The 26,287-nt window shown below is 35.9% G+C and overlaps 1 protein-coding gene across 1 annotated transcript in view; it reads right to left on the bottom strand.

Annotated features, from left to right (window-relative positions):
• Positions 1–20,366, bottom strand: part of SH3GLB1 (SH3 domain containing GRB2 like, endophilin B1) — a 29,134-nt gene extending 8,768 nt beyond the window's left edge. Inside the window, exons 1-5 of the mRNA XM_081144451.1 lie at positions 19,946–20,366; positions 10,310–10,451; positions 7,597–7,725; positions 5,009–5,142; positions 4,031–4,123 (exon numbers count right to left, since the gene is read on the bottom strand). Of these exons, the coding sequence (XP_081000577.1) occupies positions 4,031–4,123; positions 5,009–5,142; positions 7,597–7,725; positions 10,310–10,451; positions 19,946–20,017 (570 nt within the window). The 5' untranslated portion in view covers positions 20,018–20,366. The remainder of the gene's footprint in view (positions 1–4,030; positions 4,124–5,008; positions 5,143–7,596; positions 7,726–10,309; positions 10,452–19,945) is intronic.
• Positions 20,367–26,287: the final 5,921 nt, after the last annotated feature.

Raw genomic sequence — 26,287 nt, 5'->3', positions numbered from 1 at the left:
GTTTGACACTGAGGAAGAAGACGACACACTTCAAAGACAAACAACAGACCTGTTACACAGTACAATAATGGATATTCATAATAAAGACCCTAACTTTAAGTAAAATTAAATATATGCTATCCTGTATTTAATGCAGCAGTGAAATACTCTTTTACAAATGTTTTCAACTAAAGTGACAGAAAAATTGGCTTTGGTGATGGAGAGAACAAGCTTCAGTTTACCTAGAATATTCATTTGTGTGACATGAAGACAGAGAACACGGTGTTAACTTTATTTTACATTACTGCCATATGAATAAACCAAGTATTTAAACTGTCTTCTGGCAAGGCACTGCAAAGATTACCATTTAATATAACAAGTATCAATAGTGTGTGCAAACAATATCTCTGCAGCACTGTTCTACTGCTCTGCGGACCTGAGGGTTCCATAATCATTTTCAGATTTTATAAGATACAGTAACAAAGACTGTGACTGGCCCTACAGTTATTGCCCAATATTTTCTGAGTGAATGACAATAAAATTTTTGTTTCATAATTCTGTAGTTTAATAATTTACTTACTTTTGTCACTTCCTCTGCCCAAATCTAGCCAGCATTAAAAATTAGAGAAAAATATACAGCATGAAAGAAAGTTGGAATTTAACATTTTTCTACAACTTAGTATAGAGAAATGTAAATACTTTCATTCAGATGACATACTCCTTTTTCCAGAATCACATTAGCAGATTAAATACAGTAGTAACTAAATTAGTACAGCTTAATACATATGAAAGTATGCCTTCATATGTATAAATACTATCAACTTTTGAATAACAGTTTTCTAAAACTAGGAATATTTAACCCCTCTTAGTTCTAGTTTTCTCATATGTAAGATGAGAAGTTTGGACCAAATGATTTTTAATTCTTTATTAGGCATAAAATTCTACAATTTTAGGAAATTAAAATAAAGCAAAGAGAAATGGACAATGAACACTGATACAGCCATTGGGATGGGGGGGAAGGGGGGAGTTTGCAATAAACTAGAGATATAATGAATTTAAAATTACCAGGCTTAAATACATCTTATTATAAGTAGGTGACATTAGTAATAAAATAAATGCCGAATAAATGAAACAGTCTTGCTAATTGTTTGGAATATTTTTACAAAAGAAAAACTTATGATTTACATACTATATTGCCAATGATGGAAATAGTCTCATATTTTCATTCACCTACAGATAGGACAATGGAAATGAATGAATGCATTCTCTTGCTATCTAAGAAAAGCCCTCATTTAGCCAGGGCTTCATAGATTTACCCCCTGCTTTTAGTTCAATGCTAATATTAGGAATAAAAACAGTTAACTGCCAATTTATTATTAACAGTACTACAGTTTCCATGTCACTTCTATGGAAGTAATGTATCTAGGAGTATAATATACCAAACACTCATAAATCTTTATTGGCTAACATTTTTAAGATTTGGGCAATGTTCAGATTTTTGGTATTTCTATTTTGTTAAAAAATAAAAATTCCTAACATCTCTAAAGTTTCCTCAAATCAAGCTCAATATATACACTGGATATTACATAACAATTCTCATTCTCAATTGTTGCCCAAGGTTATCATTATTCTGCAACTTTCTTAAGTGAATTAGCACATGGGGGAATGGGCCTTGCCATTATAGGAGTACCTAAATTACTGGGGTTTGTCTTGGCCTGGAATTGCGAAAGAAATTAATTCCATGTTGAGTTTGGGTGAAAATTAAGGGAACAATGAAGGTACCGAGAAACAAAGTAAATTTGTGTATACCTTATGCCTTTCTCTAAGTAAATTTTGTTAATTTTCTTTGCCAAAAGTGAGCATATAAAGTGCCAGCTACATTAACATCTTTTATAGGATATAAAAGGTACAATAAATTTATGTGTAAAATCAGATTCCAGTATCTGAATTTGGTATAGCTAATATATTTGGCAATTAGGACACATACTTTCTTTTTAGTTCCAATATTACTTCAGCTAGTATTCCCTATATGTTTTGTTAAACTAAGGAATGCATGGCTTTAAATATTTTAGACCTTCACATGCAGATAATAGCAAGAGAAGGCACTTATTCAAGATGTAGAAAACACAGTAGGCCAACAAACCTTTAGCCATTTTACATGCAGGAAGTTGAGCATGTAAGAGAAATTTACCATAATGTTATCTCCTTCAAGGCGAGCTGAGTTTAGTTGCTTATATACATAGGTAAGAGACAAAGAACACATTATACCAATGGACACAGTGAAACAAGTTATTTCTGCACAATAGAGAACACACAAACAGGTATTAAAACAGCTGATAAAATGATTTTCTACTTAAAAAAAGAACTATATTTGTTCTATGGAATTTCATAGTGGTGCTTATTCAATTTTCCCAAAGATTCAAATTTTCAAAGACAAAAAACATGGTTGATGCCTGATTTTAAATTAGAATCATTTAGGGAAAATGCATCATTTTAAAAACTGCCACCATTACGTATAATTTTTATTAAATTTTCACCTATGAAAGCCCTTCTGCCTACCCACAGCTTTCTTATTCAAAACTAGTCACAAAACACTCCATGGAAACTTATAAATAAGTGAAATCAAAGAAAGTCTGAGTTTAGAGTAACCTCTTCAGCTGCCAACTAGGAACCAAGAAATGTGTCAAAGAAGAAAATAAATAAAGGAAACCCAAACTTCTAGTGGTTTCTATTTTTCTGTATTCTCTAAGCAAATGAAAATAAATGCAAAATGCCTGTTTAAGGAAGTTAGGCTGTTCTTGATGATGATGTCAGGATTATTCTGAGGTGAAACTGATAGTGAATTTGGAATTACTGTCCTGTCAAAGATAGCTCTTTTCTTGCAGTAATTAATACAGAATTTCCAATAGGAAACCGTCTAGAAGAAAATAATTTATTTTGCTCATAAACGGTACTGGGGTAATCTCATAAGATCACTGTCCAACACCAAGTTACCAGTTTTAAATTTCATTCAAAACCAAGACTCAACCTTTTCTTTCTCAAAACAAGAGAGCCACAACAGACTTTTACCAGCAATGTGGTAATATGCTTCTTAAGGCAATGCTTTTTGATGGTGGCAGTGGTAATGAGTTAGGAACAGAAGGCAGTGGGAATGTCAGACTCTTAACAAAACATATCCTTTAGCTCAAATTAAGAATTAACTGGGGAGCACCTTTCTAGTTGCTAGATGGGATGCTGCCCAACTCATGAGATTTATGAATGGCTTAATCAAGCTAGTTAGGTCTTCAAAAAAAAAAAAAAAAGAATTAACTTACTAGTTTCCTCTAATAAATTCAGACTTGTTTATATTGTACTACCTTAAAGGTGTTCCAATTCAAATCTGATTAATCTCTTCAAACTTTGGAATAAAGATTTAAATAGTATAAATGTTAGATTAAATAAGCTTATAAATTAAACCTTTAGAGAAAGTTTTATATGCATATCATCTATATTTAATATATACCCACTCAGTTTTATCTGAGGTTTTTATGAAAAATATACAATAACTTATTTATCCAAATAGGTTTCTTCTACTTGTCACCTGTAAGTCCATGTGGTCACTGTTTAAATGTTTTTGGAACTATTCTTGGCGACAACTCCTTTAGTCAGTTTGTCACATGGGAAAGGGAGTCACTTCTACTTTTAAGCCACATACAAGCATTCTCAAACGTGATTCATTCTCATTTTAATTACTATTTGTTTTTATATTTCAAATATAAAAAACCCATTTGCTATCACTGGTGACAGGATATTTAAGTAATATGACAGCTTGAGGAGCAATTATTTTTTTTTTTAGTAACGGGTGTCACTGAAATAAGAATATTGCCTATTGATAGGACTACTTTGTACTGATTTGGATGTATTAAGTTCTGATAAAAAAAAAGACACTCTGAAGTCATATTCTAGTCTTAATCACAAATTGTAGCTTGCATGATATATGAGTAAAATATTTTACAAGTCTGAAAGTTATTAGTCTAAAATTTTTTTTTTTAAATTAAAAAACATTACTTACTGAAGCTCTAGCTTCTGCAGCTTTTGCCTTTTTTAGTCTGGTTTTTGCAGCATCCAAGTCCAGTCTCTTATTTTGTAGTAGTTTCCTTTCTTTCTATAAGTTTAGGAAAGAAAAATATAAAGGCTAATGATGTTAAAATCCAGTAAGAGCATACTTTTAAAGTATTTATTATTTTCCATTAGTATTTAAAGTATTATTTTCCATTAAATATAGGAATCTTCTGATAAACTGAGCCCTATAATTACAAAATTGGCTATAAAGTGACCATTTTGGGTATGTGACTCCATTTTCTTTTCAATTTTAAAACAACAGAGACATTCTGGGTATCTGGGAAAGATGGCAGGTGATGGTAGAAACAAAGGAATATTAGTTTTAATATTTTGGGATTTTGACCCCCAAGGAACATCTGGTAGTATCTTCTTGGTTATCACAAATGGGGAAGGAATATTACTAGCATCCACTGGGTAGAAGCCAGGGAGGCTGCTCAATATCCCACAATGCAGTATAGCTCCCACAATGAATTATTCGGCTCAAAATGTCAGAAGTGCCCAGCTATGTGAAAAGAAATAACAGACTTCTAGGGATGCAAAAAGATAGGAAGTCCAATAGCCAGAAATATAGCTTCTAATAATTAGGTTTCTGGCTCACAGTTTACATGAATCGTTCCATGGCTATACTAGTGATATTTTGTGCCATATTTTTATAATCATTCCAGGAAACTCTCTATAGATTTTAATGCTGGTAATAAGAATGGATGTAAGGGTAGCTCAGCAATACTACAGAGGGAAAAAAATGGAGTCCATATCATCAACAGTCCTTTATTTTGGTTAGTTTTGTGTTCTGTTGGATATATACCTAGGTAGATTATTTAAATTTTCTAATCTGTGACATCTACACAGTCAGGAAGATGGCAAATTATTCATTAAAAACTGTAAATATATAAATATTTTATTAAAAATGAAACACTTTTCAACTCACAGCAATTGTTTTGTAATCTCCTTCAATAAAGTTTCTTAAAGGAGTGAGAAAGTTTAAAGCTGATGTTTGAATCAGCTCTCTGTCTGCGGTTCCAATACGTTTTTGTGTTTCTCCACACTTAATAAGAGCATTACCTGCAAAGGGAAAAACATTTTTTTTAACCATTGTTTGATAATGTCAGAGGACAGAATCATGCTAAAATAAATCAGCAATTTGATCTGCTTCACTGTTGTCACTTGTTTACCTAAGCAAAAATCAAATAGAATAAACTGTAGTTAAGGCAGTTTTATTTTAAAAGTAATAAGATTATAAATATCTAAATAAAAACGGCAAAGATAAACTTGTAATCATATCGTAGTTAATTGTACTAATTCTACCAATGGGACAAAAGGGGATGCATACATTGAAAAGTATGTACCATCACAGCTCAAAACGTGTAGACCCATTTATAAAAGTATAATGCTTAAAATATTTTAATAAGTTGGTCAAGTCAAAATTTGACTTCTGTTCCTATATTTATGCACTTATCTCAAGTATCTATAAGTAACAGTATATATCTGTATTTTAAGTTAAAGAAAAAAATCTATGTTTTGAAAGAAAAGTACTGAAAACAGAGTGAAAGAAAAGGGAACCATAAGATCAAGATTCTTCTCCCAGTTCTATTTCTAATAAGCTTTAGTTCTGTGGATCTTAATTCCTTCATGTTAGGATGAAATTAGATGTGACTGGTAAGGAAGGAAGGTAATAATATAACATAGTTAAGAGCTCAATTTCTAGATACAGATGTACATTTGATTTACTAGCTGTGTGATCATGAATGAATTATGTAACCTCTCTAAGACTCAGTTTCCTTTCTTTAAAATGGAGATAACAGAATTTATATTATAAATAGGATATAAAGTGAGGATTTACTGAAATAATACTTATAGTAGTATTCCAATGCCTGGAATACTCAATTGTTAGCTATTATCAATTAATAATAGATTCACAAAGCCCAATTCCAATAATCAGGGTACATTCAATGGAATTATTAGAGATGCAAACAGATTAAAAAGGAAAAAAATTTAGAAGCTTTTCAAATGATCATGCTCCACTAGGCCTTCAATATGGTAAAGGAAAGGGCTGAGTCTCCTTAAACCTTTATGACTCTAACATCTAACTATGTCTGGCACAAGTAGGCAATAAAAAAATCTGTTTAATGTATAAAGTTTTTCTAAAACTCACAGCTAAACTTTAGAAGTAAAACTATAAAAATTTAAAGTATTTCCCAACTTCTGAAAAAAATAATATTTTGAAAAACACAATGTAACACTGTACATCTAAATGCGTTAAATGGCACTCATTACACAGTATTTAGGTTATTTCCTTCTGACATAAAGAGAATTACTAAAGTTTAAGTTCATTCAGTTCCAGAATTTATGAGCTATTTCATAAATCAGGACTATATTAAAAAATCATTTAATTTACCTATCATTTCATATCCACTTAAGAACCAATTTCCTGCAGAAATCTTAATAAACACTTGAACAATTGGAAAAAAGCCTTAGAAATCCCAAATAGCCCTATGTTCTGTGAAAATTAGATTTGAAGGACAATGGTGTATAACTCTGAGTTTCAGAGTTATACATTAAAAAAGTCAGTACAGCCCAGCCAGCGTGGCTCCGTGGTTGAGCATCGACTCGAAACCAGGAGGTCAGAGTTAGATTCCCAGTCAGGGAACATGCCTAGGTTGCCAGCTTGATCCCCAGTCTGGGGTGTGCAGGAGGCTGTCCATCAATGACTCTCTCATCATTGACCTTTCTATCTCTGTCCCCCTTTCCCTCCCTCTCTCTGAAATCAACAAAAACATATTGAAAAAAAAAGTCAGTACAACAACTAATAAAGCTGGAGAAAGTGTAAAACATGACTATAAAAAATTAAACTATGTGAAAATAGAAATGAAATGCAATTCAAACATCCAGAAATAACCATTGTTAACATTTTTGTATTAATGACATTATGTGTAATGAAAGCACTACTGATTTGTTCAAACACTTACTATGTGCCAGGTACTTTTTTAAAGAAATAAGCTCTCAAGGAAACTTAAAAAAAAAAATAGAGGAGACATGTGTAAACAAAAACTGCAATGTATCATAAGTACCACAACAGAGGTGTTTGCAAGGTTCAATGAGAGTGCAAGTAAAGAATTCATTTAACTTTCTAAATCTAAAAAGATCACATGAGCAAAGCCCAAGGAAACCGACAAAAGGCAGGTAAAGGCCTAGGGTGGGAGGGGGGAGGAGAACAAGGGGGAAGTGGCGCACATCTGTAACACTCTCCACAATAAAATGAACTAAAAAAAGGACAGAATATAACCAGTAAAAAAAATCTCATGATATCTCAGAACAATATATGCTTAAATATATTAAATGGAACTGTGCATACTTATTTCTAACCAATAATTCTCAATTCATCCAAAATTTTAACATAAAAAATTTGAAGTTAAAAGTGATTCCACTAATAGTAGGTAAAAGTAAATGATGTCTCTAAGTAGTAAAAAATCTAAAAGTAAAGATATTTAACAGACATTTTGCCTCTCGCTTACTTACCATAAGCTGTTCCTGGGCCAAACTCAGTCCCTGCATCAATCATATACTGTCCCAAAAGTTCTGGGTTGTTTACACGACTTGGAGCTTTTCTATCCAGTTTCTCATAAACAAATTCTTCTATCCTGGCATCTATAAGGAAAATTATAAATTACCAATGATTTCAAAATAGCAAAGCTATTTAATAGACTTGTTCCACTATTAGCCATTTATCACCCTGTAGAATTAACATGAAATTAGCATACTTTCAAGTATTTATCTTAATATATAATTTTTAATTTATATGTTAGAGTATTATATAGCTCTAAGAAACTATTTTAGAAATATGAAAATATTATGGAACAAAAATAAGTTAAAAAAAGTAAAACTATTATATAACTATTTCATGGGATTTTAAGTTTCAAAAAAGGGCTGGTATTCATTTTATCTCTAGTGAAGTTTCATTTGCCCCATTCATATGATGTCTAACTTTTAACTTTGGATATATGTTTTTAATTTCACAAGCAGGGATTTCCAATTATAAAAATATGGATATAAGAAAATCCTAAGAGTCACATACTTCTGACACCCTTTTGGGCATTTGCTAGCTCTCTCTCCCTCCTAGAGTCTAAATATAGGCATAGGAGATTAAGAATAGAGTAATCCAGGCTTGGAACAGTCTACAGACAGAGGTCAGCAATATGATGCCTTGGCTTAATTTTATTTAATTATATTTAAAGTATATAAATTTCTAGATGCCTCTGAGCATGTATTCACTCAAAAGATTTCACCATTAAAAATAAGATTAAAATACAAGACAAAAGGTTAAAAGCAATTATAGAACATTAGTATAAATGGAAAGAAAAAATATGAATAAACATTTTACTGTAATACTCAAGAAATTCACATTTACACTGCTGCCTAACAGTGAGGTGTTTCAGAGACAAATGAGAAAAAGTCCCAAATTTCCAGAAACAATTATTAAATATAGATTAAAATTATAATCCCAAAAGAAGTTAAATATGTTCCTTTTAACCATCTCATATAACTCCTCCACAAGTGGAAGTTTACACAGTGCAATGAAATTTCAAAAATGAGTTGAACCAATAAAGAAATACTTCAGGAGTTGGCAAAAGTGTTAATTATAAAAACACAAAATAGGCTGTTGAAATAATACTCGCTTTTGTGTTAGACACTGGGGAAGCATCAGAAGGGTTCTTAAGAAGGGATTTAAAAACCATAAAATTAGTTAAAACCAACATGAGTCAGTTTAAAACTAATCATTTAGATGATGTTACCTAAATTTCAGAATTTCATTTTTTGACTTGTAGAGTAATTCTTAGCTTTGCTGCTTTCTACCTATTTAGTCAAAAGTATAAATCCCTTGTTGATTTCATTCAGTTAATAAAACATTTGGTATATTTTAAATTAATGTTTCATTTCAATAAGTCTTAAAAAATATGTAGGCAACTCTGCTATAATTTAATATATTTTTCTGAAAAACTCTAGGTTCTGTAAAATCATACACTAAAAATGAAAGGGCTTACAGGAAGAGTTGGGCTTGACTACTCAAATTCTAAGTAACTTTATAACCAGAGCACAAAAAAAACTCAAAAAGAATTCTGTTACTACTCTGACTTAAAACACTAATATAAAATTGTATTTATGAGCCATTGTAACTTCTTTGTACTAACACTATTCCCATTTACCAGTCGTACATGACTTTATTTGCCATTCTGGAAAACATGTTTTAGAACAGACTATGTATGTGAGGAACTCTGGATAGAGCAAGGAATGAGAGGAAAAACATCTACTACTTTTTTTTTTTTAATGTGCTAAGGTATATAATTTAAGTAGCCTTAAATGAATAACAAATACCACATGGTATCCAAAGACTAGTGTAAAAGGCTTAGTTTAAAAAGTCACTGCAATTTAAATAAAATGGCACAGAATTACTAATAGTTTGTATAGTGCTTGAGTTTTATGTAATAGCAACAAAGTTGGAATTTTAAGTATCTAAAAGTAAGTTTATGGCACTCACAACATGGTCACAATAACACTGGGGGAAAAGGGGAGGGAAAGCAAGCATTGTTGCCTTTGTCCTTCAGTTTTGATAAGTAAAGCTCACAAGTGAAATGACTGGGTGTCAATACACTTGGTTCTAGTTCAAGTTCCCCTTCTAATTAGTTATGCTACATTGGACAAAATGGTAACTTGTGAATTTCAATTAATAAACAATTATTGTGCACCTTATCTGCAAGGTGATATGAAAAACCTTAAGAGTTGTGCAAAAATCAAATGGAATAAGTTATGTAAAAACATAAAACAACATAAACATAAATCATTGGTAACAAATTAACTTTTCCCCTTAATTATCTAGGGATAATTCTCCCCTGGATGAAACAGGAAGATTAATTTACTTCCACAGCCCTTCATAACTCTTAAAATTCAAAGTTACTGCCTGAAACTGAGTTTTCAAGAGGATTCTATAAAAGCCCGAAAAACATTATTTGTCAATCTGTTAGGGGATACACAAAGAAATGTTTATCACTGTCCTCTTCACCAAGGCACAAAAAACAACCACCATAAGACTCAAAGCCACAAACAAAAAATTCTGTTTTTCAACACCAATTAAAACTTTTTTTTTAATATTAAAAAACCTACTAACGGAACCTTTAATAGGATTAGTCAATAATGATTACTCAATAAGGTAGACAAAAGGTAAAAAGTTTCTTACTTGGATTTGGCTGCAATAACACTTCAGTTTGTTTCATTATTTTTTCTGTCCATATTTTGGTACATTCAGCTTTGCTAAGGAGGTTCTCTAAGTGAGCATCCAATTCTGTCTTCTCTGCCTGGCCAAGCTTTTCTTCCGTAAACTGTTATTGATTATTAAAAAAAAATTAAAGATACCTCAAATACATTTTAGGAACCTTTATCAATAATTAAAAACAAAACTCAAATCCGAACAATGCCAAACATATAACTGTTTGTAAACCACTGCATATGAATGCTTTTTTTGCCCCTATGGTAATTTTGCCCTTATCTATACCTCTTTTGTAGCACTTATGGTCCTATCTTATAGTTAACACATCTTAGTTCTGCTAAATGTATGGTGTGAATTGTGTAAAAAATTTAGCACGCTGTCTGGTATATAAAGTATACAAATATTTCTGACTTATAGAGGTAGGGTAGCATGGGGTAAGGAATAAGAGCTTTGAGTCAGTTGGATCTGAATTCATATCCTGGCCACAATGCTAACTGTGTGACCTGAGCAAGCTTTTGAATATTTTCTTCTTAGGTATCCTCTATCATAAAAGAGAGGCAATATATATCTTACAGTACTTTGAGAATTAATTAAGAGTATGTGTCACTTTGTTCAGTGCCTGGTAATTACTATTTTGAATTTAAAAAGGGCTGTTTGTGTTTAATGTGGCATTGTATTATTGGCACTTTAATCACACCTAGCTAGGCAGGCTTTTATGAGATATTCTGGGAAACTATCATTTGTTTCTTCAGGATATGTTCCAGCAATCGATTTACAGACTAACTTTTGGAATATATCCTATTCATACTACGGAGACATCTTTTAAAGATAATAAAATGTAGTTAAATATACTCAATGCATATTATCTTGTGTTGGTTTTTCAGGAAAGGCATCATTGCCCATATAGTAACAAAGAAGTAAAAAGATTTCAGTGCAGATTTTATGGAGACTTCTGGATACTTTTAATTAAATACTATAAGTGATGACTCAGGCAGCTTATCACGCATAATTTTTTTTCTAGAATATGTGGCTTTTCCCCATCATAAAACAGGTATATCACTAGCACTAATTCTATGCTCATTAGTCATGACTCATTTCTGACTAACAAAATATAATGTTCACCTTGCTTTTTCTGCCCCTTCTCATTTCTTAAAATACCTTCTGCTGCTCCACTTTTCTAAGTTTTATTATGTTTCTTCCAGCACCCATGTTTTTGGTCTAATACTTTCAACTGATTATCACTTAGCACTTTCAGTTGAAAGATTCTCTAGAATGTTATTTTTAGACTTCTGATTACAACCCCCCACCAAAGGTCTTGTTCAGGAGCTAGAAATAACAGCTTTAATAGTTTTTGTCAAATCTTAGGTCTTACTGAGACTGGCCTGAGCCAACCCGACCCAATGGGTGGGACTGAGAAAAGCAGTTCCAAAGCTATTTGCCTAAGCCCATAAACTTGAGAGTACTGTAACTGAGGATAGCAGAGGCACGGGACAAAAGATCAAAACCCCAAATCCAAGGTCATTTGGGTAACTACAATCTCATTCTTAAGAGAGAACTGTAGTCTTCTTTTCAGATCCCCAAATTCTAAGTAATAGACCTATTATGGAGGTATAGATTAGAATTTTACGTTTGAAGTCTACCTCCAATGCTAAGATTATCTCCCAGATAAAGCAACCAATAGGGAGGGAAAGAAAAGAAATACACCCAGGTGAACATTATCTATAAAGGATGACCCACCAGTAGAGCAAAATTCTTCATTTAGCACCTTAATAAGCAAGTATATCTATTTGTTCACTGCATTCATTCCTTCAACAAATAATATTTACTAAGCATCCACGTATGTGCTAGGCACTATTCTAAGCACCTGGGTTTCAGCAGCCAAAAAACAGACAAGGTTTCTGCTCTTAGGAAGCTTACACTTTAATAGGGAAGACAGACGATAAACAAGTAATTAAATACTTTGACAATAAAGGATTCAAAGATAAAAAGAAGGTGGAGAGAGGACCAATGTAGGTGGTCCTATTGTTTCTTGAGTGAGTTACTAAATGATTAACTGCTTGAATTAATGAAATCAAGGGTAGAGGACAGAAAAATTCATTCCAAAGGGAGCGCGGAGAGCAGAATAGATGGCTTCAAAGGTGGAGGAATATGCAAGCTGGGTCTGGAAGAGGGAGCAGGAATTTGAGGGTTGTCAGATGTGAGTGGTAAGAAAAATAGCCTCTCTGAGCAGGTAACAACTAACCTAAGATGGAATGATAAGAAATGAATTATGTAAAGACCCTAGGGAAGAGTATACAGTCCTCTGACGATTTATCTTCCAAGTGCATTTCTAAAGGATCATTAGCACCACCTTTATGCATACTAAATATTATTATTTTTTGGTATAAGTCTTTATATTTAAAAACTAAAAACAGATTAATACAACAATCAACAGACCTATAAATTAAAAATCAGTATTTATTAGGTGAGTCTTTGTGCAAGGCACTCTGCTAAGAACTAGAAGATATGGCCTCTGTTATAGGAGAGCTAAACGAAAAACAATATCCAAACAGTATAAACCTGCAGGCCTATTTTTTTCAGTACACAAAATCATGTTAAACTTATGTTTTTTAGAAACACACTGGAATTAAACAAATGGGCTAGAAATTGCTAAAAACTGTTTATAAATAGTGATTTAAGAAATAGTCATTGAGTTTATCTGATACAGGTTAGGTTTCAAGGAAGTTTTTCTCCAATAATATTTCAGAGAACCAACAATTGGAAAGTTAATTATTTAAAAAACAAAACATTTCAATCTTCAGGTCAAAAAGACCTGTTTGCTTAATTATTTAATATTTCCTTTGTGATTCTCATGACACTACAAGTATCTCTCATTAAATACACTTTTTTTAGTGTGTAAGTGTAATAGAGCAAAGATGAGTATCTACAACAAGTCATTTATTTGTATGAGTCTGAGGAAGAAACAAAGAAAATATGTAAACTGACTTACAAACATAGTGAATAGGTTTTTTACTATTTTAGTTCAGAAAGGTAAAAAAACAAAAAATCAAACAAAAAGGAAGTTGAGCATCAGAACTGTTTAACATTTTGCCCAAGGTGTCAGTGCTGAGATCCAATCTTGCATCTGTTTGAATCAGTCTTATTATACTATACTACCTTTACAGTAAATACCTGCTGTCAAAAAAGTTAATACTTTAAATTAATTCTATCACCATTATCCAAACACATTCTGTGCTTCCTTACCCCTGTCAGCTGTATCCTACAATTTACCTCTGCTTTCTAGATGACTGTCAATAATCAAATAAGGGTAACCTTAATCCTATGTAGAATACACAAACAAACAAAAAGGGATGGAGAGAGACATAAGCATATTACTAATGTTATATATTTAAGTTGAAATTATAAATTTAAATTATTATTCCTTACATGTGCACCTGTAGAAGGCTTAATAATTCCTATGATTTTATCATTGTGGTGGCTTAAGGATTTTCCCCATTGTTAATCAGAAGGTAAGATATATTAAGGTAACAAAATAGTACAATATTTAATAGATATTGTGTCTAAAACATTTTTAAGGATACATTTACTGCAGAAAATGATGAGTTAAACTGAATAAAGAAGTTTAGATTAATAAAAATATTTATGAGAATATAGTACGTATTTTCTTCTACTGTATGTGTGATGTATAATCAACATATGACATGGTTCTTGCCCTCAAGGCTTTTATGATCTTAACAATAATGCCTAAAGATAAACATAAAAGGAGAAAAAACCTACTAATTCTTTCTTTTTTTTTAAAAAAAGATTCCTTTCCTAATTACAAAACATTTTGAGTTTTACCCTTAAAAATTTTAGTTTTCAATTTCTTTCAGTCCAAAATCATTAATGACTTTGTAGTCTCTTGATAATAGTTGCTGATTATAAACTAATTGATTTTAAGCATGTATTTTTTAATGAATAGTATAGCAGTACCATTTAATAAATAAAAACTTTTTCATAACATTTCATTACTAACACAGTAAAATGAAATGAAAACAAAAAGTTTAATTCTCTCTATATATTTTCTTTAAACATTGCTTTAAGTAAAGGATTGTCTTTATTCTGCCAGGCACTGTAATCCTTCCTTTACTTCAGGACAGGAATGTAACCTATATAGTATGACATAAGGATCTTGGATTCCCTACCCTGCTTTACTCGAAAGAAAAAAGGACTACAAGTAAAAAGGCTGAGTGATCAAAGGCATCTCTTTCATAAAAACTCTAACCATCAATTCTCTGGGCAATATTTTAAAAATAATAAACTTCTTAGAGGGGAACATATAACAAATTCTGAATGTAATGTATTAGTAAACTGTAAAGTAAATTCTTCTCAACTGGTACTCAGTTTTGGCTGCTCTTTGGAATTACTTGGGGCAGCTTTCAAAAACACTGATGCCAAATCCAACTCCAAGGATTCTAATTTAATTGGACTGGGGTGTGGCCTGTAAAGATTCCTCAGGTAATTTTAAGTGCAGCTAGGACTGAGAACCACTGTTCTAAGCTCATACATAATTATTTTAACATCAGGTTAACCAACCATCTCCTATTTAGTAGTCTATTAAGGTAATACCAAAAGCACCAAAGGATGTGAACAGTTCTGGGTAGCACTAAATACACAGAGTTTTTACATAACAAGTAAATTTATGGACTTCGAATGTCACATGCATTATTTACTAGAATTTGAGAGACATGGTTAAGGTATTTGCAGTTTAAATTCTATAAAGGAAATGGAACTTCAGAAGGGCTTGAGAGAAAGCATTTGGCCAAGTTGGAATTCCATCCGAATAGCACCTGACTGGAGCTAGCTGAGGGGAGCATCATCTTCATCTTTATACCTCCAGCTTAGAAATGCCATTACTGCTTGCTAAATGAAGTTGGGAGATCAAGGCCAAGCTTGCAATTAAATTTTATAGACATCCCCCACCCTCAGAAAATAGCTGGCAGTCATGAAGTTCATAGTGTAACTCCAGTAGTCAGTTCAAAGTAAATTTTAGAAAATAAATCCCCTCCCTAAGTAATTTAATTTGAGAATTTTTTTTTTGGAAAGCATACACTCTTATTTTAAAAATGGTGAGAAAGTTTTGCTTCAATATCAATTCTGAATTTAAAATGTGCCCAGTTGATTTATTAAACCAAGTAAGAGAGCAGCAATTCACAAAATTGTTATTTACTAAAAGGAGTAAAATATTTAATTATGACAAATTAGGACTAGACTATGAAGTCCTTGAGGGCAGCAACTGGGTCTCATTCATCTTTTAATTCTTTAATGCCAAGTACCTTAGGAGGTACTCAATAAATATAAGTTGAATTAAACAGTTTAATATTTTAAACTTCCATTAATCAACTTCAAGGTCAGCAGATATGATGTTAGAAAAATACTAATAAAATAACAAAAATATTTAACATGCTAAATGATTCAAAGAGTAAAGTTTACTTATGGTTACTACCTTGCTTGGAGAAAATGATATAAAAAATTAACCATGTTGGATGCTGTGAGAAGGGAGTAAGAAAGAAACAGCAGATTAGAACATACAATCTCATTGAGGATGTGAAAGCCATAGAATAACAGAATTTTAGAGCTCCAAGGGATCTTACATAACAGTTCATTAGAAGAAAACTACCACAGACAGAATTGATAAATGACACAGGGTTTCACACCAAGTGCCTGTGGTCTGAGATGGACTTGAAGTTGTATCTTGAGAGCAAGAAAGACTACACAGAGGGGCAGTGGAGAGCATTCAAGCTTTTAACTTACAAACAGAAGTCTATAGTTATAAAAGTAGAAGATATTTTTGAAATTAAAAAGTAATCTGATAGGAATAGTATTTATATACGAGAGAAAAGACAGGGCCAGAACGGAGTATTTAATGCTCAACAAAGGAATTTGGACTGAAAAGACAGATTCCATGAACTAATAAATGGTTTTGAAGACACTAATAAAGTAACAATTGATCAAAGACTACCTGATGCTCTTGTATTCTATTGTTTTGAGGGAGTTAAGAACAACAAAACCACCCAAATGGACTGTTAAGGAACATATATAACCATTTATACATTTTTGCCTTAACATACTTTTTTTGGTTTAGATTAGTTTTGTTTTTATCCTCAATATTTTTTCCATTGCTTTTCAGAGAGAGTGGAAAGGGGAGAGAGATAAGAGAGAGATAGAAACATCTATGTGAGAGACATCAATTGGTTGCCTCCCGCTCTTGCACCAACGGGGCTGGGGACTGAGTCTGCAAGAAAGGTACATACGGTTGGCCACAACTGAACCCAGGACCCTTTGGTCTGAGGGCTGATGCTCTAAAAATTGAGCCAAACTGGCTAGGGCATACCCTAACATACGATTTTAAAGTACCAAGGACATAAACAAATTTTAGAAGGGTAAGAATGGAGTGATGAGGCCCATTTATATGACTTAACAGTTTGATTTTACTTTTTAAAAAATAGGGGACATGTTCAATTTTTAATTTAAAAACTATTTAAGTAAAATGAAAAAATGTATGGCAGTTGGCCAACCAGAGAATGGCCTATTCTTTAAGGTATAAATGTGAACTCTGAATTTTACTCTTATTGTTCTTATTACTTATAATGAGTAACTGGCATAGATAGCTCTTACTCTATTCTTAGCATGAAACTTGGCACTTTGGCACTATACTGATGTCAACTGATGTTAACTGACTAAATACTGATATAAAAAAAGCAGTGTTTTGTTGAAAATTGCCAGACAGCATTCCAATTTCACATGTTACATTTTGGAACCATCTTTTTTTCCTTATATATTTTATTTTAAAAAAATATTGTAGAAAATGTCAAACACATACAAAAGCATAATAATATAATGAAATCTTATGAACCCATAACCCAGCTTCAAACTATCAACAAATATTCTGCCAATGTTGTTTTAACTACCTCCCTTTTTTCCTTCTGAATTATTTTAAAGCAATTCTCAAACATGATATAGTTTATACATACATATTTCAGAATGTATCTCTAACAGATACAGACTTAATATAAGGACATGTTAAAGGAGACTGCTCCTCCTGAAATATTTCCTTTCTTAGAAAATGGCTCAAGCCAAACATCAGAATCATCCTTGACTCACTTTCTGTCATAGTGCAAAGCCAATCTAACAAGCAATACTGGATAGATTTTGAATCTCCCCTGCTATCACTCATGTCACAATTCCTATCCCTTTTTGCCTGTCCTATGTCCACAGCTCACTAATTGGTCTCCCTAGTATCCCCTGCAACCTCAGTCTTTACACTTGTTCCCTATCACTGAAATGTTTTCCCTTCAAAAAACTGGAAACTGTCACTTCCTTGAGGCCTCTCTGAATTTGATCCTATTAGAAAGGCTTGCCCTAACCATCATGTCTATACAACATGGAAACCACCACTTCTGCCATTAACCCATCCCTGCTGGCCTTCTTCTCCATCACCCCTGATGAATTTACTAGTCAGTCCTCTTTGGCTAGACTCTAAGTTCCAGGAGGGCAGACGTTTTCTTGATTTTATTCATTACCAGTGTTCAAAATAGTAGTGACAGGCAGTCATGGAGTAGGCAGTTAAGTATTTAAGACTGAAAATTATTTGATAGCTAACATATTAGAAAAGAACTTAAAAATTCTTTCCTAAAGAATTTGAAACAATCAATAATTGATATTCATTTGGAAAGCTCTTTTGAAAGCTTTGACAGATTTTTAAAATTGAGTCTATTGACGATTTAAATTGAATTCTAGTATGTGTCCTATATTTAAGCAGTGTGGAGTATGTACCTGAAAATATATCTATTTAAAAGAGTGGCATTATGTAGTGTCATATCTTCATTTAGCATCTAGAATCATAGGGAATCGGCACTGAAACAATACCAAAGTATCTGCCTGTTTTGCTGTCAATATTAAGTCTCACGAATCAAAATCCATTTCAGATCCTCACTCATTCTTCTTGCACCTTGTCTCTGAACTATGAGAATGAGGCTAATTTAAAGTTAAAAAATTATTTTAACTATAATGTTCAATGTCTTTACAATATAGCTGCTATTTTAGTGGAGGAGGGAGAGAAGAGGGTTAACGCAGCTAGCTTATTACTCACCATGCAGATTTTGTAAGTTGGAAATCAAGACCTAGAAGGAATTTCCCATCTCTTAAGTGGTACTTGCCCAAGTGTTACTGAAATGCTGGGACTGTACTAGATGATGTTTAAGTCCTCTCTAGGCTGTAACATTCTATTATTTTATAAATCCTAAAGCTCCAATGCTTATCCAGAAAGAGACAAGCAGCTTGCAATATGTAGTAGGTCAGACAGCACTTGCTATTTACTAGCCACGCAAGTCAAGCAAGTTACTCACCTCTGTGAGGCTGCTTCCTTATATAAAGGGGGTTAGTAACATCTATCTGGCAAAGTTACAGAAAGGACTGGAGACAGTCTGTCAAGTGTCTAGTGAAATGTCTGACTTTTTTTTTTTTTTTTTTTAAATAAGGCAGTTATTACCTTGTTCTAGTTCTACCATTCTTTTGCCAAGAATAGTGCAACGTAAGATTGGCTATGCCAATAAAACTGGGGTAAAGTAGCAAAGCAATACAACTGCTTTACATGTCAGTATCAATTTTGTATGCATATGAGAAAACTATTTTTGTTTTCTCTTTACCGAAGAGCATGTTATTGTTGCCGTGACTATGTCGTCTTAAACACCAGACTGTTTATAACCCATGTTGTGGTGAAATTTACATCTGCTCATAGGTTTCACTGAGTTGCCATAATGTGGGTGACGACTGCGGAAACCCGTCCAAGTTCCCTAATACTGACACTGTTTTGATTGCGGAGTACCCACGAGATGGTTAACTGTTCCCCTTGAGGGGTCCTGGAAACATAGCACTGTGCCCACAGGCACAACATGAATCTCTCCCCTCTCTCTCCGTGCCCTACCGCCGGTGCTTCTCATTTTGAGAATGTGTGGAAACCCCCCAAGTCCAGGCTTCCTGTGGCCCTAGCACAGTGAGGACGCCAACGGCCGATCTCCATTTCTCCAGCGGACTGCCAAGCCCAGGGACCGGCCTTTCTGGGAGAGAGGGGGGCTGGAGGGAACGGCGTTGGCAGCTCTTTGGGTCGAGGGGCAGGAAAAGGAAACTTCCTTCTAAGACTCGGCGGGGAGGGCGGGAGAGAGGAAAGGAAGGGGTGGGGGTGGTACAAGAATAGTCTAATTCTCTCGTACCCGGCCGGACTCCCTCCCGAGGCCTCCGCCCGCCCCGGGAGGGAGGTCACACGAGCACCCGCGTCGGGGGGTCAGAAAGGCGGGGGGTGCCGTCCGTGCTTCGGCTCCAGGCCCAACTCAAGGTGTCCTCCCGGGGCGGGAGGAAGCTCCGGGCCCCGTCCCCGCCGCGCCTCACTTTCCCGGGGAGCGGCCGGCAGGGCACCAGGCCGCGCCCATCACCCGGGCCGCGGGCCGCGGCAGGCCGGCCGTGCGGTCGGCGAGGCCGGGGGCGGAGGGCGCCGCCGCCTCGGGCAGGGGGCTCAGCATCCCCTCCTCGGCCCTCCGGGACGCCGCCACCCCTTCCCCACCGCAGTACCTGCACCGCACGACTGAGGAAGGTGCCCGCGTCGGCCGCAAACTTCTTCACGTTGAAGTCCATAATGTTCATTCTGGGCGGCAGCCGGGCGGAGCCGCCGGCTGACCTAGCGGGTAGGCGGAGGCGCCGCGGCCGGGCTGGGGCGTCGGGCGGGAGCGGCGGGGGCAGACGTGGTAGGCGGAGGGGGGCGGCGCCAGTCCCGCCGCCGCAGCTGTCGTTTCCGTCAAGGGGGAGAGGGGGGGGCGAGGGGAGAGAACGAGCGCCTCCCAGCGGGCCTCGGGTCCGGGCGGCCGCGGCCGGGGCGCGGGGCCTGTGCCTTCCGGAGTGCGGCCGCTAACGCCCCCGTCGGCCCCGGTGGGCCCGCAGGAAACAAACGGCTTGGCGTTCGGGTCCTCCGGTCGGGATCCCCTGCGGAGGAAGCGAGCGACGCCGCGGGGCGGAGCCTTTATGGAAGTTATCGCGGGAACAGCGACCCCTACAGGATCGCCGCGGCGCAGCCCCGGCCCGCTCCGCCCGAGGGAAGTTCGCGTTCGCCGCGAGGGGCGCTCCGCGGGCCGCAGCACCGCTGCACGTTAGAAGTTAGTCCCCGAGAACCAGGATAGGAGGCAACTCAGATACCTCTTTTTGTTTGGAGAAAAAATATGGATATTGGAGCATAGAATTGCAGAATTTATGTAATTACAATCAACAGTACCCTATCAACTTGTAGGACCCGTGCCCGCTGGGTGGCAACTGGGCAGCGAGTGTTGCTAAAGGGGTTGCATTTCATATCCTACCGAGCGGCTTTTTCTTCCTTAAGCATTATCCAGTGTCTACTGTGTACCGGAGTGGAATCAAATGCCGGAGATACCATGCTGAGAAAGACTGCCCTTGCCTTCAAGACGCTCTCAGTTCTTTAACTTGACAACCTTAAGGGACTGGACCTCCCCGTCGGAGCTCTGTAACTTATCTGCCCCAGGACCTTGTGACTGCCTTACACGAGCAACCCGAGGTGCGCACTGTGCGCTAAGTGTGATGCCCCGGACACAGAGTGCCAAGTGGAGGTCGGAAGGAAGGGATAAACTGGCGAGTGCGGTAGAATAACCCTTAAAGGTTCAGCGTGGCGAGTTTTCATAGCAAGCGAGAATATGATATGAAATCTGTTTTTAAAAAAAACACGCACCATCATTCTGAGCAACTTCTTAAGCAGTCTTTGTGATTACAGCCTATGTTTGAACTAAGTTAAAACAGGTGCAAGCTAGGAGAGACCTTAATGTTTCAAGAAAACAGTATGTTTGTGTGTGTGTGGGGGGGGGGCTGTGCCCTTTTGTTCCATTAGGGCTGGGAACATGCGGGCCCCACAGGCAATGAGCTGAGCTCACATTCGTGCTTCAGTGTTTTATTGAAACAGAAGCAGTGGCCGTTGTTAAACGCTGAAAGGTTAGTTCGAAAGGCATTATAAGGAACAGCAGATAATATAAAGATTTGTGTTCCTTTGCTCTTTGTGGTGGTGGCGGGAAGGACCACCGGTTTTCTAAGATAACTCCAGTAGAATGAATCTCCCAGGCCAAGAATACTCCAGGTATCTTTCATCTTAACCTATTTTTCCAAAAGTATGGAAAAGGAAATAGATAATTAGGAATCTTGCTTTTCACTTATTGTCCATATTTAGATTTTTAAGCACTTACTGTCTTTGTAGATGTCTACCTTCATAGTGAGAATATTTGCCATCGTCTATGTCCATTTCTACAAAAGGCTCACAGCACTACATCCACCATTCGAGGAAAAAACTCTGGATCTTCTTCCTCAAAGGTGTAGATCTACCTAATTTGAAAAAAATCTTCATGTCTTCCTACTGAGCCCTCTAGAGTAATAATACAGTTTCTCTTGTTTCACTGACAGATTCATAAGACTAGTGTATTACCTTTATGTCCTTGCCATCCGTTTTTTGCCTAATTCCATGCAGCTGACTTCCATAACTATACCTAAACAGCTTTTCTGAGGTTGCCAATTACCTTCTTGATAAGTCAGATGTCCTTTTCTTACACTTACACAGTGACTGCTTACCCCCTTCCCAACAACAGAGCCCTGGTTTTCCTGCTACTTCCATTCTACACGGCTGGCACTTCTGATGGCTTTGTTGTCGTTAGTTCACAAAGCTCAATGTTTAGCACTTTTTTTTTTGTTGTTCTATTCTCTTCGATCAGTTTCTTACTCGTGACTTCAGTTATATTACTTCATTCACTCATTCATGTATTTAGTAAATATTTTTTGAACATCTATTCTGTTCCACATGACATTGTTCTTGTAACTAGGAATATTGAAGGCAGCAAGACAGTTCTTGCTGTTGGGAGAAATTATAACTAATATAACAAGACAGAAATTGAATAAGTAGTTGTAAGTGTGATGAAATGCCAAGGAGGAATTCAGAGTACTTTTAAATGTTCACCTCCAGCCTGTGCCTGGTAACCTGAATTCTAATTTGGAGGCTTAGTCTTTCCGTAAGAGTTCCAAATCACCTTTTGATGTTTTCTTTCTCTTTCCCCTATGCTGCCTTCTTCTTCCAGTAATACAGGGTGCTAGGAAAGCAATCTTTTAAACCTGAGTATCTCAAAACTTCTTTAAAGTTTTTAGCTTAAAAAAATAAAACTTTTATTAAAATGGCATTTTAGGAAGTATGATATGTATTTTAATTTTTTTTGGTAGTGGCAGATAAGGAGTTTATTTCCTCATGTTTAGACCAAGGACATCTAAAGTGAGGGTGCATATATTTCATGGGATATGCAAGATGATCCCTAGGTGCAGAAAGAAATATTAGAAGTTTGGTTTGTACTTTTATCTAATAAATATAAAATTTTCTTTCATTAATTAAAAAAAATACGGATTGCACTGGTTTCCTCGCCTTGTATTTATTAAATAGACATGTCACAGACAGTAAATGAGGTGTCCTAAGGAAAGAGTGGGAATTCCACAACTTGGAAGAGTTGTAATACTTTATTTGCTTCAGTATATGATCACATAATACAGTGTGACTGATTACATGTATTTGTAGATTATATTGTCTACCTAGTTTTAACTAAGTAAATCTTCACAAAAATGGACAAGTAGCCTAAAGAGTTTTTACCGAAGAAACAATCATTAATGGTAATAATACAAGCATAAACAAACCAGAAATGCCAGGGCTAATACTTCTAATTGTTGACTTCACCAGGAAGACTGTTGAAATGTGGATTTAAAGACGATTAAAACTTAGCTCCAGCTTTCAAGGAACTCAGAATCTAATGGGGGAAACAGACTTGTAAAGTAAAACATAGTATGAGAACTGTAACTAGAAAAGCTTGTATAATATTAGGCCAGAGAGAGAGTATAGAGGAATTAGGTATTAATGATCAGGATAGGGGAGGTGATAATTAGGACTTTTTTGAGCAGACTTCTGATTAAATTCATCTGTCAGATTGAAGTTTGAGGATGGGGAGGGATGATCAGACTTTAATTTAGAAAGATCACAGTTTGGGCAGTGTGGGTAATAGCCTGGAGAGGGGCAAAGACAGGTAGAAAGGCTGATTAGGAGTCTGTTGCTATAACTCAGTCTGTACTTTGTTATCTTGATATTTTAAAATTGGAAATCTCATTTTGAACAAAATTCCCTTTCATGGGAGCTCTCTTTTATTCATTTAGCGCATGCTTATCATCATCAAGGCCTGTAACCCCATGCCTCATTCGCACTCTCCCCCCACCCCCTTGTTTTAACTTTCACCAGAGCTCTCAGCTGCCTCCATCCTTCTAACCCATCAATCTACATTCCCAGATGAATGTTTTCTGTTTCTTCTCTCAAACTCCCAGAATTGTTAGGGAAAATTGCACAACCTTGTAGATGGGTGCTACTACCTACTAATGAATGATCACCTACTTACACCTTTATAAACCACTTAGAAATGCTTTTCTTCCTAATCAAATCCTTTTCATACTCTCTGCAGTGCCTTCTGCAAAACTTTGCCACTTTCCTTAACATGCCTGCCTTATTCTCATTTACTATTATGCTTAGCCATTGATACGTTTTCTTTACAGAGGAATGATAAATCTTCAAGCTATTAGACAGGAGCTCCTTCAACGAAATTCCCTTATTTCCACCTCTTGCCCTTCTCCATGCTATTCTCCACCTTATTGCCGAATGTTTCCAAGGAAGAGTGTCCCAGGTGTTCTCTTCTGAGTCGAGACACTGCTCCTTGCGTCTCGGCTGCACGTTGGGATCACCTGGAAAGCTTAAGCAACCACTGATGCCTAGACTCCACTTTAGAGTGTGGACTGGGAATTGGGCTGTTTCAGAGTTCCCCCAGGTGATACTAAGGTGTGGCCAGGGCTGAGAACGAACCCATCATCCTCTGAGAACTTGCTCCACCAGTCTCTACCCTCTGCCTGTACAGTTAGATTCCATCTCTCCTACTAGATTGAGTCCCTCAAGGGCAGTGACCATTTCTTACTCACTTTTATAATTTAATAGTCTACATTACTGGCAACTTTAGAGGATTTTCAAATAATTTTTTAAATGAAAAAAAAATCAAATCAAGATATAGACTCTTCATTTGTAACCCCTCCTCCCCAACCTAAGTTTCCAACTACAGATTCAGTATTTCCAGTGCTGAGTTTGTTTCGTAGTTTGTTTTTACTGAAAGTTGCTTTTCTTTTCCGGTATCCTATAATGGTAAATTGACTTGGTAAATATCTACACCAAGTCACCTAAGCTAGTCACCCTTTGATGATTTCCTCTTATTTCCCATGTCCGATCGATCAAGTTTGGGAAATTTTTTTCTTTGACCTCTTATCTTCTCTTTTTTCCTTTTAGATTGAGATATAATTGACATGTGACATTATATTAGTTTCAAGTGTACAACATAATGAGTCACTATTTCTATACATTGTCAAGTGAACACGATAATAAATCTAGTTAATCTGTCACCTTACATAGTTACAAAAATAATTTTTCTTATGATGAGAACTTTTAGGATTTACTCTCTTTGCAACTTTCAAATATGCAATATAATATTATTAACTATAGTCACAATGATATACTTACATTCCCATGACTTTTTAAAATAAATGGACGTTTGTATTTTTTGACTCCCTTCACCTATTTCTTCTGTCCTACAGCTTTGCTTTTTTGTTTTGTTTTTAGATTCCACATATAAATGAAATCATACAGAGTTTGTCTTTCCTTGCCAACTTATTTCACTTAGGATAATGTCTTCAAGGTCCATGTTGTCACAAATGGCAAGATTTCATTCTTTTTATGGCTGAATAATATTCCTGTGTGTGTGTGTGTATCACATTTTCTTTATTCATCCATCAATGAATTCTTTGGCTGTTTCCATATCTTGGTTGTTACAAATAATGTTGCAATAAACATGGGGGTGTATATATGTCTTTGAATTAGTGTTTTAGTTTCGTTGAGTAAGTATGCAGAGTGGAATTACTGGATCATATGACAGTTCTATTTAGAATTTTTTTTTTTTTAATCTTAGAAGAAGGGAGGGAGGAAAGAAGAGAGGGGGAAAGACAGAGGAGACAGAGACATTGAAGTGAAAGAGAAACCTGGATCATTTGCCTCCTGCACACACCCTGACCAAGGATCAAACTCACAACCTGGGTATGTGCCCCAACTGGGAATTGGATCCAACACCTTTCCGTGCATGGGATGATGCTCCAACCAACTGAGCAATACTGGCCAGGGCTGCATTATGGCGTGTCTCAGTTAGAGCAACAGCCCACGCACTGAAGGGTTATGGGTTTGGTTTCTGTCAAGGGCATGTACCTGGGTTGCAGGTTCGATCCCTGCCCCTGTCAGGGCACATTTAGGAGGTAACCAATCGATGTGTCTCTCTCACAATGATGTTTCTTTCTCTCTCTCCCCCTTCCCTTCCTTTCTCTTTAAAAATCAATGAAAAAAAATACTCTCGGATGAAGATTAACAACAACAAAAAATAGGAACTTCTGTTTTCCATAGTGGCTATATCAATTCATAGTCCACATCCTAGCCACCACTTGTTAATTTTTGTCTTTTTGATCATAGCCATTCTAATTGGTGTGAGGGAAATCTTATTGTGGTTTTGATTTGCATTTCCATGGTGATTAGTGATACTGAACATCTTTTCCTGTACATCTGGCCATCTGTATGTCTTCTTTGGAAAGTGTTCCAGCAGTCTCTTAGATATGTGTGTTGAATTAGATGCCTACTCCTCAGGCTAATGCTTTAATATAAGCAGGTGAGCCTCTTTCACCTAAAGTCAGAGCACTATTGGTTGCCAGTGAGCTGGGCTCTGGGGTGGGTGAGTCGAAGCAAGTGAGCCCTTTCAGAGCCATTTCTCC

This window comes from Miniopterus schreibersii (assembly GCF_964146895.1).
Source record: "Miniopterus schreibersii genome assembly, chromosome: 8".
Taxonomy (NCBI): domain Eukaryota; kingdom Metazoa; phylum Chordata; class Mammalia; order Chiroptera; family Miniopteridae; genus Miniopterus; species Miniopterus schreibersii.
The sequence above is the reverse complement of the archived record's forward strand: the minus strand, read 5'-3'. Positions and strand labels throughout refer to the sequence as shown.